The sequence below is a fragment of the Lathamus discolor genome, chromosome 7 (genome assembly GCF_037157495.1).
Source record: "Lathamus discolor isolate bLatDis1 chromosome 7, bLatDis1.hap1, whole genome shotgun sequence".
Classification (NCBI taxonomy): Eukaryota; Metazoa; Chordata; class Aves; order Psittaciformes; family Psittacidae; genus Lathamus; species Lathamus discolor.
The window spans coordinates 5,763,234-5,786,769 of NC_088890.1; the positions used below are offsets into that span (position 1 = coordinate 5,763,234).

A 23,536-nucleotide genomic window follows, 5' to 3' on the forward strand; every position below is an offset into this window, starting at 1 on the left:
ACCCAGCCCAACAATTTGTCAAATAAATCCATGAATGTGTCATGCAGCCAGTAATAGATTTCTAAGATGTACACTCTTGAGACAGTTACAACTGATAATGCTCTTGAGCTGTGTGTTTTGGAAAGTTTAGAGCACAATTAGTTTACCATGTATCTCTTTGTTTTGGGGGGAACAGGAGAAACCCCAGCCTTGCTGTGTTAAGGTTCTTCTGGAGATGGGTTTGTAACAACATTGAAAGACAATGAAATTAGCAGTAGGCACGTAGTGGGGGATGTGACCTGCACTGGCTGCAGTCCCACTTGTCATAGCTGAGTTCCAGAGGCTGTTTTATGAACACCTGCAGAGCAGACTGAGACTTGCTGCAGAGCAGCCCCTGACTTGCTGTCAGTTCTGATGTCCTCAACATAAAAAGGACATGGAACTGTTGGAACAAGTCCAGAGGAGGCCACGAGGATGATCAGGGGACTGGAGCACCTCCCGTATGAAGACAGGCTGAGAAAGCTGGGGCTGTTCAGCCTGGAGAAGAGAAGGCTGTGTGGAGACCTCATAGCAGCTTTCCAGTATCTGAAGGGGGACTATAGGGATGCTGGGGGTGGGACTCTTCATTAGGGACTGTCGTGGTAGGACAAGGGGTAATGGGTTCAAACTTAAACAGGGGAAGTTTAGATTAGACATAAGGAAGAAGTTCTTTACTGTAAGGGCAATGAGGCACTGGAATGAGTTGCCCAAGGAAGTCGTGAATGCTCCATCCCTGGCAGTGCTCAAGGCCAGGTTGGACAGAGCCTTGGGTGGGATGGTTTAGTGTGAGGTGTCCCTGCCCATGGCAGAGGGGTTGGAACTGGACGATCTTAAGGTCCTTTCCAACCCTAACTATTCTATGATTCTATGATCATGAACAGGTTGACCAGTTTGAACGGCAAGATATTATTATTCTACTCTCTACCCTTATTGTTACCTGTAGTTACATTTGTGGTTATCTCATCTCCTACCTTGCCAGAATCTTGGAAGAACTACATATTAAAAGGGGATTTTTCTAGTGTAAGCAGGAGTGCCTCAGCCTGTGCATAAGCAATGCAGAGCAGACTCCAGCCCCTGAGGTCACCTTCTGGCTGACAATTCAGTCGTGGCCAGCAAGGCTCTGGCCACCTCTGGAGATTTGCCTCATCCCAATGAATTAAGAGAGGAAAGCTGTAGCTGAGCCTGTGCCCGGTGTTGCCGTGTGCATGAACTTTGCTCATTTTTCAGTATAAAACCTTCTGTAGAAACTACTGTTTTCCTTCATCACTTTTGCCTGAATTTAGCAGGCAGAGACATCTACCCACTGTGGCACTCCCCCGCCTTCAAGAATTGATTTTTTTTCTTCTGCAAAATTTCGGCTTCTGGAGAAGGATTTTGTCCCTGGAGAAGGCCTGCCTCTCCCAGAAATTTAACAGTAAGTATATTTTTCCTCATTTTTTTCCTCTTTGACTTTTCTGTTGCATTGTTCACATCTACATCTGTTCTTTCAATTTAACCCACCACATCTTATGTCATCTCTGTTTTTCACACTAGATTCCTCTTTCCTCATGTGTGTCTGCATTCTCATTTCCCACATGCGGACTTTCTCTCCTTGTTGTATAATAGGGAAATTTCTAGTTTGCCATTTGAGACCACAGTTGTGTTGCTACAGGTGATTAAAGAAATCTCAAGTAAGAAATAAACTTATTTTTTTGCTTTAGAACTAATGGCTTACAATTTCTTCCAGTACAATGTGAATATATAAACAAATGGGACACTTTTTGTCCTGAAATATGTGCATAAATTCAGTTATGGCAATGGAGGGAGGAATTTTACTAGAAGATTGTAATGGCCTTTCAGTAAAATTTCACAAAAAAAAGATACTGTCCAAAAGACAGGTTCTATTCCTTAAATCTGAGTGCTGTTTGGAACTGTGGCATTTCATTATTTTATAAAGATTTGGGCATTCACAAGTTAGGTTCAAATTAAAACACTAAAATACAGGCATTCTGGATGCTAACAGTCATCTAGAGCAATGGCCCTGCACCAGCCCTCAGCACTGTGCAGTCAAGTGTCAGTTGGTTTGAAGTACTATAGAATTATCCTGAAATAGATGCTGGCCTGTCAGCTGTCCTCTTCTGCTGAACTTCTAAATGCATCTGGTATCCTGGACTTTGGGAGACATTGACAGCTGTTGGAATAATAGGACAAGGATCAAGTACCGATGCTTTTATTAAAATCACTCCTGACAGTTACCGATTTAAACTTAGGTAGAATGTTTCTGTTATGTTTTACAAAGTCAAATTTTAAGTCAGGATGTTAAAACTAGTAAATAAATTCAGTAAAATGTTCCAGGGGATGAGTGATATCTGTGCAGACAGGCAGAATAGCTATTCAGCACTTCAGATAGGATCAAATATGCACTAAAACTCTGTGTGAGAATCCACCATACGCTGGCGCTGCCAAACACAGTAAAGCTTGTGTATGTTTAGCAGATCTTAAACATTGAAAAAACTATTCTTTCAGACAAATACTCCTTATACGCATGAGTTTGGAGGAAGTTGTAGCTGTTTAAAACAGACTGGAAACAATATAGTCAGTATGAACACCATCTATCAGCCCAGCTCCGTTGTTATGAACAAACCAGCAAGGGATATCGACGCCGCGCTTCGGATCGATTCTGTAATCCCGCTGCCAGCCCCTGAAAGGAGAAACACCGTCATGGGAATATGGAAACAGAAACAACACTTTGACAAGGTAATCTTTCCTAAGTCTTTGCTAAGGACTTAATTATTGTTTACCTTGTTACTGTCAGTTCATTGTTTTTAACAATCATAGTGGCATCTGGTTTCTTAGGATCAGATCCAGGATGAATTTCAAGTATAGTGAAGTCAATGGGGTGGAAAAACTGTCCTAAAAATAGAAGCCAAAATTACCATTTCAGACATGTTGCACATTCTGCATTCCTGTGCTGCTTTCCATGTCCCTTCAGAGTTTTGAATTGATAAGCAAACACCAAGCTTTGGGTAAAGTTGAACAAATGCAAGAATCCTCTGTGTATCTGGATGTAAATTCCAACTTCTGAGTGCACAGTAAAATTAGCCTTTTCTAAATATCCTTCATGATGTCCTCATTTTGTGTCTTGTCTATTCAGTTGTATTTATTACATGCTCTCCAAGTCATTAGCTTTTTTGTATCAAACAATACGTGTGTTGAGCTCTGAAACTCTTGGATGTGATTATGCTTGGAATAAAGCTGGCACCTAAAGAATTTTCACACTCCTTCCAGGGTGAGCTTTCACACACTTTTCCCCTGTCTGGGCTGGTGCAGGATGCTGTTGGTGCTTTCAGTGCTACAATGCACAGAGATTTTAGATTACTTAGTATAGTACAGGGGCAAAGTCAAAGATGATAAAAATAGAGATAAGGGGTGTAAGTCACTGAACTGTATATAACATTGTGTACCACATCATGTGGGCCCTGCACAATTTTTTTCCTACTTGCAATTCACATAACGGCAGAGTAATTTCTGTGTGGAGAGGTCATGTATGAGGACGATGGAGCAGGAAAGCATAAATAACATTCCATCCTTATTCTGCTCCTTTTCTGTTTTGTTCCAGCATGTCTGAGGTACTACCACTGATATACCTTGGCTCATTCTCCTTGGGCCTCAAAATGCGTATCAAGACTGAGAAGAGTAGCAGTTCATTATTTTCCACAGTGAGTAAACTTACTGACCCAAAGTGAATGTTTGCTGCCCTTGCCTCATTTTGTAAGTGAAAACTGGGAGGCAAGGGAAAATGGCTGCTACCTGTGTATTTTCCAACAGAGAATGCACATCACCAAACTCACTACACTGACAAAGCAGGATTCAATGGGGTCAAAATTTTGATTCCTGAATTATCAACTTTGCCTTCTACTAGAATAAGGAATGTTAGCTGACATGAGGAAAACCTTAGCCAATGCAAGACATTCTGTGACATTAATATATATTAAAAAATCAAGATATACCTTAACAACTTTGTTTCTTACAAGGATGCACTAATTGAGTAAGCATTTTTCTCAGAGTGTTTGTGCTTAGGAGAAAGAGGAGCTCAAACCATCCAAGAAACAAAGAGAATAGTGTAGTAAGAAAGAAAATAATCTGTAGATAGTTTAAAGAGGTTCAAAGATACCAGTGAGGACAGTGGATGCTTATTATTTCAGCAGTAGTAGCAGAGTTTATGAAAAGATAATGCATAAAGTCTGAGCTCAGAATGTTTTGCCAGAAATCTTAATACAGCCAATCAGTGTCATGTTTCCTCTGCTATCTCAATTCAGAAAGCCTAACTACAAGATCGTGTCTACAAATTATATAGCCTCGTAATGAAAGACAAGCATGAAAACACTAAATGAAGCCATACCTAATAGTCCATGGGTCTGTTCAGACAGTTTGTCACTTTCCAATGTATACAGTCCCAGGAAGTCTTGGTGTAGAGGATGTTTCTTCCACACTTGGTGCAAAACAATAACAAAGGAGGCACCGCTGCCCATGGTGAGCACCACATTTCTTTTTCTGTTAATTATCAAAGTTAAACTGAGGAAAAAAGAGAAACTTGACTTAGGGAATTGTACTTCCCTGAGTTAGCAATGAGAAGAAACAGTTCCTAGAAACAAACATGACTTTATCAATTCCTTGGTGTTTATTAAAAGAGAGGTTTTGCTGCCTATTTTGCTCCATGTGAATCGGTGTGTGTTCGCAGACAGCCAAAGGCTCCTACTGAAGTACACTGTAAAAGGCAGGCAAGCTTTAAACTTCTCAACAAGATGTTTCTACCAAAACTTGTCTTATAACAGCACAATTAATCACAGATAGGTTTGTGATATATAGAAATGTCACCTCATGCTGTAAATCAAAATGTTATTGATAGAATCATAGAAGTTGTTGCTGGAAGGGACCTTCAAAGGTCATCTAGTCCAACCCTCGTGCAATGTGATAAAACCATCATTTCCTTGCCTGGATGCTACCTGACACCTTTTCCTTCTGTTTTTCAGAAAAGGCAATGGCTGAACTATCTAGGTAAGTGCCGGGACACTGAAGATTTGCTTCTGATTGTGTAAGCGATAGCATCCAAGTGGCTATTTTAATAAAAAGTAAGCCTGCTGTATGAATAGCACTTCTGTTCCAGTGCTCCTTCTGCTGCAGTGCCATGCTTTGAGAAGATGGTAGTTTTGTTCCAGGTACACAGTGAAAATGTAAATGAGGAGGAGATGCTGGCCATTCCTTTTCTAAACTTTGTTTGGCACAGGTACAAGTAATAGATAAATCTCATGGATAATATCTGCTGACAGGGAAAAATGTACTTATTCTCTGATTACCACATTTTCTGTTTCTTAAAATGGAGATTGTTTACAGCACATTATTCTTGTTTTGTTTAAAAGACTACACACACGGTCTGAAATTACTCTTTAAGTGTTTGTAAGACACTGTTGCATTAAGCACAGTACCAAATCTAGTTTTACCTTAGTTGTAGTACTAGACAATCTGGGAGAATTCTTTACTTATTCCAAGCAGAGGAATTGATGAATAATCATTCAGCAGTTACACAACAAAGTAGAAAGCAGAATATAGCAGGACTCAATTAAGTTTCTTTTGTATATTCAGACAACAAATCTTAAAAGTCTGTTATTGATCAATGCTAAAAAAGCTGTACACAGTAATAGAGGAGCCTGATACTGTTTCTCCAAGCCTTACCCTTCTTGTTGCAAGGTGACTGAGTCAAGCCAGGTGAAACCTGTTTTTTCATTGCCGTTCTGAATTGTGATCTTCTCAGGAGTTACTGTCAGCTTTAAATCCAGGTACTTATTTGCAATGCCAAGTTTTCCAAAATATGTATTTTGGATCTTTGCATCACTGTTTGCTCTCTTATCACCAATGAGTTCTCCATTGACTGTGATGCCTAGTATAAAAAGGAAACATCAATGTTCTATGTAGATAGGGTCTGATCAGCTGATGTCAAGGAATGTCATGGAAATTTAACAATTCAAGGAAACAAACACAAGGTGAAAACCAGATCAGAACTACTTGGCCATATTTGTGCCAAAGTAGAATAAAGCTCTGGGGACTGCTCTGTGGCTTTCCACAGACAACAAGATTTTCTTGACAAAAGTTTAATATTTTGTAGAGCACAAAGAATTTAAAATAAACTAAAACTCACCTGTAACTGGGTCAGTTATTAAGTTTAACACAGCTCCTGGGTTTTCATTGATATTGAAACAAATGGCATCTTCTTTTTCTGGCACTGATATAATGAAGTGTGGATCTCCATCAACTGCAGAGGCAAATCACTGGTATTTGTACAGTGATACACAGGTTCGAAGTTCCACATGAATATTTAATGTTGTGATGCTGGAACTGCTGAGAACTAGACCCTGCATAAGCTGGATGGCCAGCTCAGTCCAGTCCATCCTCCAAAGGAATGATGGGGTCCCAAGGAAGCTGCTACCATCTCCCCAAAAGGAACTACATCCTCTTTCCCCTCTTCTTTCCCAGGTAGGTGACATACATCCCATGTCTCTCAACCACTGTGAAATTTGGCACATGCATTGTAGGTTCAAGTTGGCCACCTTGAAGTGCTGATCTCTGAGAGCCATGAAAGTACTACTGAGGGCTGGAAGCTCATGTAGAGAACAGGCAGTTACCAACACTAAGTCTAGCAATGGGAAAGAGGACTAAGAAGATGCTCATGTATAATCTCAGCAAATTGATCTTTAAAACACATTTAGAAACGTTTACAGCAAATTAAAATACCAGCCCCTTAGAAATGAAAAATGTCTGCTTATGTGAAAGGGAATTATCTAAAAGGCTCATAAGACTTGTACAATTAAATACTCTCTCTGTTCTCCTTCTAAGCAGACATTACTCACCACTAGTATGCCATGTGGGTTGTGACCTGTACAGGTAAGATACCTGTGGAACTGTAGAGAGAGTGAAGAGGAAAAAAAAAGTTAAAAAACTCACATCAAAATGAATTTTTTCACACTATCTTCACAGTACATCTAAGATGTCAGGAAGTTAATGTACTAGGCAAATTGCTAATTCCATCTTAGTTTTTAGAGCATATAGAATCATAGAATCATAGATTAGTTAGGGTTGGGAAGGACCTCAACATCATCTAGTTCCAACCCCCCTGCCACAGGCAGGGACACCTCACACTAAACCATCCCACCCAAGGCTTCATCCAACCTGGCCTTGAACACCGCCAGGGATGGAGCACTCACAACCCCCCTGGGCAACCCATTCCAGTGCCTCACCACCCTAACAGGAAAGAATTTCCTCCTTATATCCAATCTAAACTTCCCCTGTTTAAGTTTTAACCCGTTACCCCTTGTCCTTTCACTACAGTCCCTGACGAAGCGAGCATCCCTATAGCATCCCTATAGGCCCCCTTCAGGTACTGGAAGGCTGCTATGAGGTCTCCACGCAGCCTTCTCTTCTCCAGGCTGAACAGCCCCAGCTTCCTCAGCCTGTCTTCATACGGGAGGTGCTCCAGTCCCCTGATCATCCTCGTGGCCCTCCTCTGGACTTAATCCATGGAATGACAGTTTCTGTCCTTTCTGAATCAAGCAAAGCTTCAGAGATAGATTTCGCTTGTAGTCTAAATTGCTTTGAGGGTTTCCACAAGACCAAGTAATGTATCTGTAGGACACAAATGTCTTAGACTTCAGGATTAAGATGTGTATCAGCAAGGAAAGGTAACATCACGCACTGAATACTTATGGGGTTTTGACACTATTTTTTTTTTCCCCAGAATAAATTTAAGTCTTTTCAATGAAGACTTGAGGAAAAACAACTAAAAAGAGAGATTAAGAGAGATGGAATCTAATTGCCAGAGCAAAAACTTCGGTGTAATTCTCTCATTTCTCTCATTGCCCAGCCAGCAATCTGAAGGGTCTGTTGCGTGCTCTCTCATATAAATTCTTTTTGTATAAGTAACTGAACATACTAATTTAGTCAGAGATATTGATATCATAGTCCCTTGCTTTATGTAATTCCAGAGGAGATGCAAGTTCATGTCCATCCTCTGCTCCTGGGGAAACAGCTTTCAGGAAAAAATGATGGTTTGGTGAACTGCTATGTACTCCTTAAAAGCTATTTAGTTGAAGCTGTTAAATCTGGTAATTTTCAACCTGTAAGTGTTTTTAGCAGTGAGCAACATTGTAGCAGGAGCAGAATTTGGTAGCTTTTGTCAAAACACAGTTGTAAACCCAGAAAAGGCAGTTTCTATCTCTCCACTAATTTCAGTTGATTGAGTCAATTTCCTATAACAGATGCTGCTTCATCAGAAACTTAAAACTAATGACTTACCCAGCCTAGCAGCTGTGGCAGCCTGTGCTGTGAATGAAACAAAATGTTATTTTAGAGGCTAGAAGGAATCAAAATCTCCCACTTCCTTCCTTCCACCAAAACCAACTCCAAAATCTTGTATTTATGGATAAAATTCTAAATATTTAAAAAAGAAAAAGTCAGTCAAACCAGCCAGTGTAGTACTGTATGCCCATGTCATGAACAGGCAGAAAGCACACTGATCTTCAACAAAAATATTACTTCTCCAAATGCCTGGAATTTGCTGGGACAACCTGCTCTTCTCCAATTGCTCTGTGCCATCTTGTTCAAAAGTGCACAACTGGGAAATCAGTATGATTTCCCATTAGCTTCCACATTTTTCTAGTCTTCTACTCTTTTTACAGCTGAAGCTATGGGGGGCGTGTCTGAAGACAAGGGCTTTGTGCTGAAGTAGCATTAATCACAGCATCAATGAAGACATCTCTGTATGAGAGACTGCTACGCACAAGGATCTGGGAGTTGACAGTGCTAGCCCTGGAAAACTTATTTGTACTGGACCTGAATTTTGTGGTGATCATTTCATGATCATGTGTGATCATGAAATGATCTGCGATAGGAGGAACAATGCTGAATATTGTATTTACAGATTTTTCCAGCTGAAAAGGTTTTAATCTATTTATAACATACTCCTGATTTATTCACCAAGAATTGTATCAAAATATTGTGTCCCAGATAAGGTGAGTGATGCAGGAAATCCATCTCTAACAGTTAAAAATATTAAGTAAATTTAATAAGAAATGGACATACCTTCAGCTGTTCCCATGTGCAAGGGAGAAGTAAAAGGAAGAAAAACAGAAATTTTATTTCAGTTGTGTAATTAAACAGGAAAGATTCTGACCCTGTTAAAATATATGCTAAGAAAAACAACCCCAAATAAACAAAAAAACCCAAAACAAACCAGCTGATGAACAATTCAACTGGATAGCTTTAGTATTTTACAGTTGCAGTCTTCCCAGTGATACAACTCAATATGTGTAGGTCAAACAAAAACACACTGAAAGTAAAAAGCTGTTATGTGAGGCAGCAGAAATGCGATTATGCATACAATGAGCACAATCAGTAATTGGTTTATTGTTATGCCATTTCCACGTTGCAAAATGTATCGGGTTTACTCTTTTGTGGTTTTCAAGACATTTGCATCATTAGTACTGACTGGATGATTCAATAGTCTTTTTTGTGAATCTAGACTCTAGGGTGTATAAAACCTTCTTTTCTTATACAGCAGAGCATTTTCTCCTATTACTCCTCTACATTTTCTATATACAAAGAGGATTTACTTGGAAAGAGGCCTTTGTACTACAAATACCTGGGAAGGGGAAGCAAAGAGGTGAAGATGGCTCTGAGCAGATGCCACTTCTGTCAAAGTGGGTAAGTTTTCCATTTTATGGAATCCAGCTGTAAATTTAAACTTAGGGGTGCTAAGCAAAAGTTTGTGGAAAAATTTGTGGCTGCCAATAGAACAGATTGAAAAGCCTCACAAGAAGTTTGTCAGACCTGTTGAGTGAGGGAGAGAAGAGGATAGCCTGAGCAACACATACAGATGAGGGTGAGGTGACTTCAGGGCGCACCGAGCAGATAGCATTTGGCCTTACTTTGCTAAAGAGGAACAGAGTTGTTTCATTTCACAGAGGCTAAACAAAGCAGCTGAACTGAATGAAAGCACAGTGTTACTGAGCAAGGAGTTCATAATGAGCCAAAAGATCAGAGTAACTAAGAACAAATGTGCATTTTCAGTATCATTGCTTCTTTCTGCAATATATATGAATACTGTGTTTCACAGGTATAATCTCCTTTTTTACAACCTGATATATCCTGTACAAAGAAGATTCCATGCAGATTTTCCCATTTCATGAAGAAAGATGTTACTACATATACCCCTAAAGTATGTAGAAAAATAAAGGAAAAAGTGATAAGAACTAAACTGAATATAGCTGATTATTAGATTAGAATTGCTTTCTGCTTTTTGTTTTTTTGATCTAAAATACTTTATATATTTAGCTTGAAGTTACACTTATTTTGAATTTCCAGTATTTTGCCTGTACAATTCAGTAATGAAGGATGGCTTGATGGAAATGAGCTTTACAATGAAAAGTTATTTTACATAAACCTTACAAGTGCAAGGCTTGGAAAACAGAGTTTTCAGATACATGTTTAAAACTGTGTCCATACAAAAGCCTTTCTGAAGGGGAACATCAAAGGAACTTGGATGCTCAAATAAAGTACAATTGTGAAAATGTCTATACCTTCAATGGGTTTATCAGCAATCCCATCTTTATTGTCATAGTCTTCTGGCTTTGTTACCACCATGGATGTCAGTGGTGTTACAAACTTGTATTTTAGTGAGAGATCCAAGGCTTCGGCTGTAAGGTTCTCCTTTTCTTCTCCTGTAGCTGCAGTACTGAATACAGGTAGAAATTCTTGGCATCAGTGATGGCTACGTTACTCACTGAACTCTCAATTAAATATTTTTCTTTAAACTGAAGTTGTTTCTCTGCAGCTAACTTATCAATAAGGAATAGAGCACTTCTTATTCCACTGGGTATCCAAGAAAAAGGCAAAACTGTGCTTTATATTTGCAGTAATTTTAAACTATGTAATTTGCAACCTGAAACAGGAATACTGAGGTTGGGGAGGAGAACAGATTGGGAGATTTTTTTTACTGTTTTTTATGGTTTCCCATTGGCACCTCAGTTTGAAGTGAATTTCAGCTTCACATCCTAGAAGCTGCTAGTCAGATGGCTTAAAAGGGATCATAGCTGTTATCCTAGATATAATTACCGTTTTTCTAGGAGTTGTTCAATGGTGAGATAAGCCCAGAGCCTTTCAATGTACTCTCCAAATATGTATTCTTGTTCTTGGAAAGCTTTAGCTGTTTCCTCAGCATCTTGTTGTGTAGTATATGACAGGGCATCATTAGCCTGTTAGGAATAAGGAAACTTCTCTGTATCCTAAGTAGCCAGGAACTTCCAGAACGTGCCCAAGTCAAGACCTACACATCTGATAATGTTATTAAATTGAAAAACAGACTGGTTCCACACTGACACTTGCCCGGGAAGTTGTTAGTGTTTTATCAGGATCCTTTGTTCCATTGCTTCTGTGAAGGTTAGTAGCGTACACTGTAGGCCATAATGCTGTTTCCAAATTCACATGGCAGTTGTGTTCACTAGTATTTGGCTACTCAGGATTTAAAGAACTTTGATTATGGTGCTGATGTCACACAGGAACCCGTTAAAGCAGATGTGCTGGCTAACTTACTAATAATACATTATTTGCATTTGAAATGTACCTAATTTCATATAATATATTTACTACATCACAGTGCATAGGGCATATGTGCAGTTCACAATATTTAAGATAACATGATCTGTAATATGTTTGTGTTGTATTTCTTGAATATCGGGGCAAATATTTTTACAGAATCCAGATCTGGAGGGGTATGTAGATCACTTCGTTTGTATTAGAAGTAGATTTTGCCTATTTTAAGAGGAAGCCATTTCAAATATTCAGCTGTCTTATCTATCAGTTTTCTTCTCCCATTGAGGACTAATGTCTGTGACACTGAACATTTGGCTCCTGAAAGAACCAGGTAGGGTATTTAGAGACTAAACTGAAAAGAGATAGATACATCTATTAGCAAATATAATTCAATCACTGCACAAAGTTGTTTAAGACTGACCCTCTCATACCAGACTGAGTTAGGCAAGTAATTTGCAGTGTTAAAAGCAATGACTTTGGCACATTTAGTTTCTCACATATGCAGTAACACAACCTGTCACTGAGGTAAAGAAATACCAGTAAATATTTTAAGTATTGCCAGCTTTGGACTTGCAAACATTTTGTGAACCTTATGTAAGTCAAAGAAATCCACACTTACACCTTCACCTCTCACATCTGCAGTCAAATGGTTTTGGTTGTTGTCTATTAAGCGTCCAGCCACCACAATCTCAGATCCATCATAGAAATGCTTAAAACTGTTTCTAGTTAGGTCTGATATTTCATTTTCTGGGTAGTTTAACTCCACATCAGTGAGCATGGGATTTGACACCTCGTCATAAAACCCCTACAGGATGAAAAGAAAAAAAAAGAAAAAGAAAACCATTTGACTATCATTGTTTCTGTAACTCATAGGTTAATCTGTGCCCAGAAACACCCTGCTATCCAGCAATGAAAGCTGAAAGTCTATTTTAGAAGAAATATTTAAATGTTCAGTTAAATCTCAGAGTACAAGGCCTAAAAATCTACAAAAAGTGGAGATGACAAAGGTCATACCAGCTCTGTAGTGTCATTAACAGGGAGGAAAAAAATCTGAGAACAACATGCTGTGGATGATGAGTTCCATCAGTTGTTAATCAAGAGGGATCCCAGGCTTCCCCCAGTTTGATAGAAATACTTTTCTAGATCTACTCTCTGCAGAATCTGAAATGATGACATAAGCCAAAGGAGACTAGGTATTTGATTTTGGCAGAGCTTGCAATGAAATCCAGTATCTAAATTATTTGGTGACATTTTCAAATGGCTGCTATTGGAATGTGAGAAATGAAAAGGGTCAGTTCTGTACTGCCTATACCTGTTCTTATGCCTTGTATGACTAAAATGCCTCAAAAGTACGGTAAGATATATTGCTTGCAGAAAGTTCCTAAAAACAGAGTATCTAGAGTCCTTATGCTTTGTCATCCTTCTCTTCTCTTGACATGACATTAACTACATGATCTATGAGGTGCAGGAGAGAAAATGACTGCAGCAATTCTGCTGCATACCAAAGTGTCCTTCAGAACCATGACTTGTGTCACCCTGTGCCAACTTTTAAACCCTCTTCTGTAGACCAGGGTATCTCACTTCCACTGTCTGCTTATATAAGGGAACATTAAATGTAACTAATATTCTGATTACAGCAGACTCTTGAGTATCTCAGTAAGAGATTACACTTTGGGATTTGGATTACTTCAAAATAAGAATGTCTGTATAGTTGCCTGAATTAATGTATCTATCTCTCATCTAATACAAAAAGTGATTACTGTACCTGAAGCTGTAAAGCTGCATCAGAGTCAGGATAAATGCGACGGGCCACTCCTTTATTCTCCAGTGCCATCTTCTCCAAGAAGTTGTAGTCAACGCCATAGCCAAACCCAAGATTGTACAAGGGATATTTTCCTTCAATGGCTTTTTTCACATGTGCCTGAATTTCTTGTGTATTTGATATGCCTGCATCAAACCAGAAGATGTTTGAGTTTTCTTCTTATATAGATAAAATGATCACAAAATGAAATGTGAATACTCATGTTTGGATTCCTTAGCAGCCATTATCAAAAACTTGCTTTAGTAGTATGCTGCTGGTACAGTAGCATTTAAATCACTAAAACATCCGGAAGTCAAAGATGGAGGCAAATTTTAACTTAGTTGTTTGTTGGGGTTTTTTGTTGGTTTTTTGTTTGTTTGGTTGGTCATTTTTTTTGTTAGCTAATTCACACTCTTCATTATTCCATCCAATACAAACTTACCTACATTTGGTTGGCCATCTGTTAACATGATAACTATAGAAGCGCTTCTCTTGGGCACTAGGTTTCCTTCATGAGCAGCATTCAGCATATCAATTCCCCTCATTATACCACCATGTAAATTTGTCACTGCAAGGCAGACATAGAAATTTGGTTTCAGCATAAACAGTCAAAATAAAGGCCCATTTTTCACTGGAATCTTATGAGGTCTCATTGCAGTATGAAAATTAAAGATTTGGGTTTGCAAGAAGGGAGATGTTTAGATAGAAAAATACCTGGATTTTGGAAATACAAGGACAAATAGATGTTATAGAGTAAATTTCACCTTTAGGAGCATCTCATCAGTAATAAAAATATGAAGATTTTTAGCATCATGTTCACAGACTGAACTGATAAATTAATTTACACAAAGACTTATTGGCAATTTCAGTAAAGTGCTTACTGCCTCTAGTGTCAATGCCCCGAACAAACTTCCTTGCTTCATCCAGATTCTCTGGAGTGGCCTTGATTAACGTTTCTTTCCAGGTGTGTACTTCACTGCCAAACAGTATGAAATTGAAGAAGTCATCTTCTTTCATGTCATCTAAGATTTTTAGAAGTGCTTCTCTTGTCTGTAAGATGAAGAGATTTAAATGTATGGCTTAACATTTAATGAAAGAGGTGCTTACAGATTTTACATGATTAATGTCTCAGCATTTGGTATTTTTAACTTTTACACAGTGGTGCAAATATTCTGAGCTTGTTCTGTCCTTGCCAGTCTCTGTGTCTATTTCACAATAACTCTAATGAAGTCAGCCAGTTGCAATTACATCTGCTAAATCTTTGCAGCTGAGAGGAAAATCACATTTCAGCCCATGGAGTGTTGCTTAACACTGAGGTAAGCTGGCATAGCAAATAGAAAGCGATGGGAAAAGGTGGTGAAGAAGCTCCCATGCAAGCAAGCATGGATATTTTGATGCACCGAAACCTGAAAACTCTGAGCATTATCTTGGAATGAGGAGTCCTATGAAAAGAGCTGCTGCTTCCTAGAGGAGACAGAATAAACATGGATTGTGCACATAATACAAGTAAATACAGCCTAAATATATAGACTTTTGTTCTACAGTAATGCTTCACAATAGTACGTATGGTTCTGCGTGTTAGAGAGGTTACAGCATAAAATCACCTGGTACAGTTTAAGTAGTGCTTATGCACTATCAGCCTCCCTGTCACTTCCATCACAACAGAGGCTCTTTCAATGGGACTCCATAGTAACGTAATAACTTACCTGTGATATTTCTCTTCCAGACATTGAGCCACTAATATCTATTACAAAAATAACGTTCTTGCTCAACTTTGGAAGGTTTGCTGGTGCAAAGAAGTGCACAAAGTAGCCATTGACAATCTGAAAAAAAAAAAAAAGAAGCCAAAACCAAACCACTTTTCTATATCATAAAGATAAAACCGATAAAGAATAAATGACTTTCATTTGGTGTCTGGCCCCTAAGAGGACTAAAAAGGTTTTAAAGGCCCCCCTTGACCAGTCTTACCTCTGTTCACAGGGCCAGGGGCTTCATTTAAGCACAAGCTTAGGCCTTTGGTTCCTGCTTGAGCTACACTGCAAGAACGCCTGTCTCCAGCTGTGTCACAGCCATACCTGTCCATGGACTCCGCTGATTTGAATCCCACCCTGCAGACTGACTTCTCACCTTGACACTGGGCTGCCTCATCATCACAAACTTGTGTGATGACCTGGACTCAGTTTAATTTGACTATGTCTCTGGGTCTACCTTGCTCAGGTACTGTGGGGAGTGGGCTCACGGCTGGTGAAGCCCTTGTGCTGTCAGCTGCCTTGACACATTCAGCTCCCTGTCCTTTAGGGAACTGCTGGCCCTTGCTGCTCCCTCAGCTTTACTATGCAGGCTAGGCTGTTCAACAGCTCAAAATTTCCAGCTGTCAGATTCACCTGCAAATTGTCTGGAGTTGTTCTCTTCACATCATATCTCACAGTAAAATCCCCATCCAAGGCAGATTGCGAGCAATTTGCACAGGTTCGCTGCTGATCAAGAGTCGGCTTGAAGGAGATATGCCCCTGAAAAGAAATGCCTTCATTAGATCTGAACCACAATAGCTGGAAGGTACTTGCAGAACACAAGTTTGCATTTTTGCAGAACTGGTATATTTATATTCACAGATATGAGAATAACCTTGTTTATCAGGTTAGGTATTAGTTTGTATCTGTATGTATTTATATATTTATTGATGAGTAACTGATATGTGAAGGCTGCTCTCTAGAGCTTTCTTCATGTGTTTACTTCCCCATCAGTACCCACGTTTTCAATTACTGGTGTGAGACAGGGCCTACTGGTTTGGGTACAGTACCATGCTTAACAGCTATGTGGCTTCTGAACTGCATGGGGATGGCCTTCAACTTGATAGCTTGGAAGTGTAAGCTCATTTGCACAGACAAGCCTTTACTGCATCTTCCCTATTTTTATTCCTCTCACTTCCATTGGTAGCACTGGCATTCTTATTTCAGAATTGTAACTGTAATACATTATGGAATGCAATAGTCATTTACCTTTTTCTCTGAAAAAGTTTTTTTAATGGTATTTTGCAGCTCATTGGTGATGAATGTTCCTTCTGCTTCCAGCTCAGTGATACCCTGGGGCTCAAAGATATTTACTTCAATCTGAAATATTAATTGAAAATTCATTGTCATTGATTACCTCACAATATATCAATATAGCCATTTCCAGGAGGATCAGCAGGCAGCTACACATGTGAAAGAGGGATTTTCGTAAGATCAAAAGAAATTTACAATTTAGAATGGCAGTGCAAAACCACACTTGTGTGGACATACCATCTGCCAAACGGCCCTTTTATATATAGAAGTTAAAATCAAAGCTAGAAACAAATACACTTTAATAGAAATATAACTTGATACTGGAATTTTGTAAAAATTCAATAAATACTCAGGTCCTTCAAAAATATAACCCAGCCATTAGGTGTGAGTTGTGCCCAATATATTTCAGTAGGCCTTCTATCATAGTGTGATTAAATGCTGCTGCACTAGCTCTTATAGATGCTGAATCTCATAGTGATTTTTACACAGAATTTTCTGGGCATATAAACCAGAAAAACTTCATCAAAGGCAAGTTTTGGCACACAAAAGTCATGGTATTCTAGAATGTAATACCTGTATCACTGTGATTTAAGACGGTGTTGTTTCATGATGATGTGTGAAAAGTGTAGTTTATGTTGTAAAAGCATTTATAAAAGCTGCTAGTTCTCTATTTTACCTCAAGGCATCATAATGGCTTTTTCAAGTTTCTGTACATTATTTCTTTTGGAGGCTTAGTATATGAGTAATTTGTCAGGCTTACAAATGAAAACCTGCACTAACGCATACTGGTGTGGACTTACCATGTGATTCATTAGAAATATGAATAAAGTATGGGCCTTTAGCTCACCTGTGAACCAATGGGAATGACCATGGTACTCCACTTTCAACAGATGTACAGAATTTCATCATCTCTTAAGTTACAGGCCAAATTGATACACTTCTCCATTTACCTCAAAATCTTTGACAAGCTGCTTTGGTTTTACTTTGATGAACATCTCATATCTTCCAAACTGTCGTTTCAGCAGTTCCTCATATGCGAGTTCAAAAGTGACTTTACTGGCTGCTTCAATGTTGACTGAGACAGTGAATTTTTCTGTTTTTCTTCCTGAAGCTCTGTATTTAAGTGGGTAAGAAAAATACTATCTTTATTGTCTTTCACAGTATTTATTGTTTGGGTTGGTGGAGTATGATTTTCAAAAAGGGGTAAAACAAAGATGGGAATCTTGATCTACTGCTAAAATCATACTTAAACTGTAGAATCTATTTAAGTTTCTCAGTGAGCTTAATCCCAGGAACAGGTCATACAAGTCAGTGACAGCTGCAGAAAGTCTTTCATAATTGCAGATACTGCCTGTGTAGCCAGAAATTGCGTTTCCTTTTTCTATTTTACACTACAGTAACTCTAACTTAATGATTGTTCTCCATTCACATAAAAAATGAACTTCAGAAATACGCCACAACAAAGTATTTCCAACCTCACAATTTGCTAGGGGATGGTGGCGTGGAAGCCACAAAAGATATCATTCTTACTTGACAAGACCAGCAGTCTCTCCCCTTGAAACAGCCTTCTCATATTGCTTTTTTGCAGCTTCTTTTTCCTTTATAGTTCCGGGGTAAGTGACACCATCAATTGTCCTGCAGATGAAAAAGTCCTAGTTTAGCTGAATGGTTTGCACCAATACACAAAAAGTTACTACAGGCAATTCTCTGTTTATTGATTGGTTTGCTAGAAAGCACTTGCAGGAATCTCATATTGCCAAGATCTGAGCACTTACACAGAAGCTAGTCTTAGTGGATCTAGATGGAATGAAGAGCTCTGAGCTCAGTATCTTTAGAGAATCTAAACCAATTTTTACTTTGAAAATAAATCAAAACAGGGCTGATAGTAACACTACTTACACCTGCCATATTCCTACACTTCAGCAGCTTGACCATCTCGTTTCATCTCATGGCAAGCCAGCTCTTGGATGAGACTCATCTGTCCAAATGTAGCTGTCTACAGCTGAACACTTCATCCTTAGACTTCTTACACCATTAAACAAGAATTTTTCATAAGGGATTAATCTCATCCTATAATACAAGTTTTAGTGTGCATTAAGAGTAGTTGTGCCTTAAAAACTACTGTATCTTTTCACTGAAAATAAAATGGGCAGAGTGATTAGCACAGATGGACATGTTTAAACTGAATTAAAGCTCATAATGGTGTGAGAATTGCATATTATTGCAACTAAAGGTACAAATGAAAAAGAATAATTCTATTTCCTGCATTTCATTCAGGTATGATTTTTAAATTAAGAGATAAATTAAACTTTAATACCTTCAGGGAAATGAAGTAATGGAACTTTTCTGATTTGATAATGCCACTGTAAGTGGTATTTCTGAAAAGGTGAATGGATCCCCAGAGAAGACCCCCCCATTCCCTAAGGTCCATGATGATGAATTGAAATAATTGAAAATTAGTCATCTTTTCTACAGAGGTACCATTGTTTGCCTTTCTCCAAGTGTCTTTCAAGCTAATAGTACCAGAAAATTACCCAAGAGACATTCAGAAATCTATCAAATGGCAATGTGAAAATGAACATTTGGATTCAGTTTCTCCCAGTTGCATTTGCACAGATAACAATACTGTAAAGATTACACACATGCTGAAGTTGGTAATGAAGGCTGTCTTAGGGAGGTCAACATCAAAGAAGACTTCTTTGTGCACATTTCCACGATTGACAGCTTGACTGGTGATGACATTGTGAGCAAATCGGGAGGTTATTTTACTATCAATTTTCATGCTGCAGATTTCTATCCCATCGACAACCTGGACATTGAAAAATGACAAAAGGAAAGAAAAGCTGTTACACTGATGGCTCTGTTAATCAGCCATAAACACATTAGTAAAAAGAAATCATGGCAGGACATTCTGTCGCTCCAAAACAAAACAGGAAAAACCTAATCTTAAGAACTGGAGCACAGCTGTGGTTTTTTTTCTTGGCTATCTATCACATTGCTGTCATGGTGCCATTCCACAAGTTATAGCTATAGCCTCTATAACAAAATGCTACCACCACAGCAAACATTCTGCCATTGGAACTGTGGGGTTTTTCTCCACTGAGACTATCATTTTTGGTTATAGTTATTCAAAGAGCACAACTTCTTACTGCTGCCTCACTCTCTTAGTGTCTAATTCTCAGCTGAGTGGATGACTTGTTAAGCAGGGATATAAGTAGTCATCTTGTTTAAAAATAGATCTAAATTATTCCAGATGGCTCCAAATTCCATTTAATGTTATTCTCAACTTCCTCACAACTGGGGCTCATTCTTCTTTAAACAAGCAAACAGGTAGGGCAATACTTTGAATGCGAAGGAATATGATTGCTGAAGACTATGTGAGAGCATAGGTAACAACAGATGTGACTCGTTAGGCAGGTCCACAACAGCAAGGTCTGATTCTTGCAGCAAAACCAGTATTGGCAAGAACCTCACAGTTTTTATGGTGGTCCTGATCTAGGACTGACTGGTTAAGAAGGTCTCCGCACCATCAAAGCATTTAAGCATTGCTGAAGGGGAGTCCAGGTGCCAAGTGGAATCAGCCTCAGAGATGAGGTGTCTTGCCTTCCTTAGAAGTAAGTGCAACATAGAAATAAAAATACACCCAGTGCAGAATGGATGTCTGTTAGATATAGAGAGGTGACTTCAAACAACTTTGCTATTTATTCAGGTACAGTAAGGTTAAAAATCTTTTGTTTATTCTCTTTCATTGTCCAGGAGTTTCCATCTGAGCTTTGAAAGGATCCTTCTGGTCAGCCCCACTGCGTAGAACAAGCAACTCTGGGCTCATCATACACTCTCAGAAACACCCATTTGCTCAGACTGGGCTCACAGACATGTTGTGGATACAGTTGGAATATTTTTTCACTATAGATTTTTCTTAGTAGCCTGGACAAAACCATACTTTACTCACCAACTCATTATCAGCATTTCGCTTCTGCAAAGAGAAAAACAGGGGAAATATCATTACTAAGGTAGGAAAGCTACATTTAGAAATAAATCAGTTAGCACCTATGCAGTTGTCTTCTGCTTCTGACTCAGAGTTGTCCAGGAGAAGGAAGGCTTGAGAAAGGTCCTCATTAGTAAACTGAACTAAATTTGAGGGAAGAGGAAGGCAGCTGAGGCAGGTATAAATATTTTGCTTATAACATTCCTAGTTCTGGTGAATCTTTTAGTTTTAATTTGATGTCAGTACACCTTAAATAGTGTGGGTCTGAAAGAGAAATTAAAGTTTAAATGTTGCCGACTCTGTATTTTGCTCAAGTGACACAAGAAGTTGTTTTCTTTCAGCTAAAAACCAGTAATGGACAGCCTGAGAGATGAGGGGAGAGTGAGAAGAAAAGACTTCAGTGCTCAGTGCCACGTTTAAATGTCATTGAGACTAAAGATCACACTGGTATCTGCTCAATATGGCTTCCTTAAGTATAGGTTGTCTGTGGGGTGACATCAAATAAAACCAACCTGTCATTCTAATGTGAACAGGTAAGATGGTAATACAGCAGGCTTAGAGAGAGGAGAGGCAGTCACTGTGAAAGGTTTCATGGCGCTAAAATAAAAAGCTGCTAGAACTTTTTTTTGGCATATTTGCCCCCAGAGTAGGTGCAAATATCAGAAGCTTTACAAAAATACAGTGTACTCTTCTGAAAGAGCAAACAGGCTTCAAACGCACTGCATCACGTTACAGTAATGCCTTGTGTAACTCAATTCCCATAAGCTCAGTTGCACAAACCTTATCTCTTTTGGCTCTGAGCACCTCATGGGTAACATTTTGTGCAAGCATGTTTACCTGCTCCACTAAACAAGGGGGTAAAGACACAGTATGGTATCAAGTCAGGTACACACATTGGGTACATTAAAAGCTTTTGGTATCTTTCACAGTTAGGAATTTTACAGGTTGGAAGCTGAAGCACAGAGGGTTATTTTCTGTTTATTTTGCAGTTTTTTCAATCTACTGTAGCGCAAGGTTTTGGGGAGGAGGCTTCTCAACTTCTGTAAGACTGGCCAGAACGTGTGTACGTTTCTCTAGGTTCATCTTTCAAACTGTTATTGCCACGCAGGTGATTTCTGTGTGTACACCCCTCATGTTTCACAAACCTATGTGGGCTTTTTTAAGGTCTGTGTAGAGTTTGCATCAGTTCAAATCCATCCTTTCCAAAATGGTATCATCTTTTCTGTATGTATACTGTTATTGTGGCTAATCATTTCCCCTTACAAAACATTAACTGAGGTATGGACCCTGGGAAATGAAAAGCTGGAAACAACTGAGATGTCAATCTGTTTTGTACAAACTTTCCATTAAAGTGGAATTACCAAGCAGTTTAAGAATACAAAACCCTACAAAAATGTGTTATTTAGTTACAAATAATGCAATTCTGAATACTACCTCCTAAATCAAAAGACATTTTACCTGCATTTAATTAATTTTACAGAACTGTTGTTGTGCATTCTCTTTATCAGAATTCTGGTTTCTATAGTGGTTTTGAAAGAGTTCCGTTCTGATATTCTGGGGGGTACTCTGCCATTCTCATCGCTCTAGTTGACCCTGATCTGCACAGAGGAGTGGATTAGGTGATTTTTCATTCTTAATGATTCACTTGGATGGATCCAGAGGCCTCACTGACGTCATGGTCATTTTAAGCCATGTTGACAGAAAGTTATAGTGTCCTATTTAAAAATGTTATACAATTCTAGACCAAAACAAGATTTTTCAAGTGCTCTGTTTTGTGTAATTATAGTTACTTGATAAAATGTTTCTATGGTATTTTCACGTATTTGCCAGTTGCACTGATTATTAGATTTTTTTTTAAGCTGCACAACAGTAACAAAATCTGGTTTTGTTTAAGCCTCTTTTGCTGTCAGCAAAACAGCAAAGAATATAGGTGCAAAAAATCTATAGAAATTAAGAGGGGAAGAGCAGAGGAAAAGAGAAATTTGAACCCCCAAGAAAATAGGGAGGCAAACAAGGGCTCCTAAAACAGTACTTGCTGAAAGAAGCCCTGATTTTACAGCTTGGGAAACTAAAATGCAGCATGACTATAAGGTTCAGCAGATACTCTACAGTTAACTTGAAGTGACCTCTGGGAATTCACAAGACTAAATTAGGTATTTGTGCATATCCCTCAGTACTACATAGGAAAAACAGTGGATGCATTTATCTGGATATTACATCTCTGCTTTCTGCTTCTTGGAGGTATCTTTTCACTGATGTTTTACATTGCTTCACAGGGGCTAAAGTCAGTTCCTTGGCAGCACTGATTTTTTCACACATTTAAAAATAAGACGACTAAAATGTGGTCCACCATGATGTGGTGATGGCAGGGAAAAATAGAGGAAAGCAATGCTCTTAAAAAGAGATACAGGGGAGCTTCAGAGCCGATTGAAAATTGAAGCTGATTAGAGGTAAACTAGTCCTGAGTCCCAGGTCTGATGTTGTGCTCGCTGGTAACAGAGGACACAAACCTCCTGGCGGCAGCACTGTATGCTCTGAGAAATGCAGCTAAACGGCAGGAAGTTAACCCACGAAGAGCGGAGCCCCATACCTGGTTGATTACTTACCTTGATGTTTCTGCCACGTGTTACGAAAAAGTCTGATGATGCAAAAGCAGGAATCAGTACTAAAATACAAAGCAATAGGTGGTTTTCCATTTTGGAAAAAGGTAAGGTTCTAATTTGAACGGTATGTATAAATATATAATGCTTTGTTTACTGAGTGTTAATAAATAACCCAGTGTGAAAAGTGGGATTAAACATTAGGTATCCAGGAAAAATCAAATACCGAACTTTGAATTTACTGTAACAGAATTTACACAGTATTTCAGCAGTATCTCTTCTATGTAATATCTCCAAACAGAAACTCAACAGCTATTTCTGTACAGGCACCTGAGACTGATCTCTGCTCCAGACTGGCTTCTTTTCTCAATGAAAACCATCGTCTTTCTGATACTTTCTTAAAGGCTGTCCCTGGCTCAAATTTATTGTAACCATGAACAGAGCTTGCAGTCTCTTAAACCCATTT

At 38.8% G+C, this 23,536-nt stretch overlaps 1 protein-coding gene across 1 annotated transcript; it reads right to left on the reverse strand.

Moving 5' to 3' along the window:
• Window positions 1–2,211: 2,211 nt before the first annotated feature.
• Window positions 2,212–23,185, reverse strand: LOC136018181 (inter-alpha-trypsin inhibitor heavy chain H3-like). The gene is made up of 22 exons (XM_065687194.1): window positions 23,077–23,185; window positions 20,435–20,458; window positions 19,125–19,291; window positions 18,013–18,117; window positions 17,433–17,595; window positions 16,438–16,548; window positions 15,823–15,948; window positions 15,145–15,261; window positions 14,320–14,488; window positions 13,881–14,006; window positions 13,403–13,584; window positions 12,257–12,442; window positions 11,161–11,300; window positions 10,626–10,780; window positions 9,130–9,135; window positions 8,344–8,370; window positions 6,903–6,953; window positions 6,194–6,307; window positions 5,731–5,935; window positions 4,400–4,572; window positions 2,799–2,910; window positions 2,212–2,698 (listed from the first exon to the last, which is right to left on the reverse strand). Exons 1-22 carry the CDS (start codon window positions 23,164–23,166, stop codon window positions 2,569–2,571), a joined length of 2,679 nt encoding a protein of 892 aa, XP_065543266.1. The 5' UTR covers window positions 23,167–23,185; the 3' UTR covers window positions 2,212–2,568.
• Between the last annotated feature and the right edge of the window lie 351 nt (window positions 23,186–23,536).

Coding starts and splice junctions, on each gene's coding strand:
- LOC136018181 (XM_065687194.1), bottom strand. CDS start 23,166: ATGGAAAACCACCTATTGCTTTGTATTTTAGTACTGATTCCTGCTTTT. Junction 15,262..15,822: donor CAACTCCAGACAATTTGCAG/GTGAATCTGACA, acceptor TTTTTTTTTCAG/ATTGTCAATGGCTACTTTGT. Junction 11,301..12,256: donor CAGATGTGAGAGGTGAAGGT/GTAAGTGTGGAT, acceptor TATTCCTAACAG/GCTAATGATGCCCTGTCATA.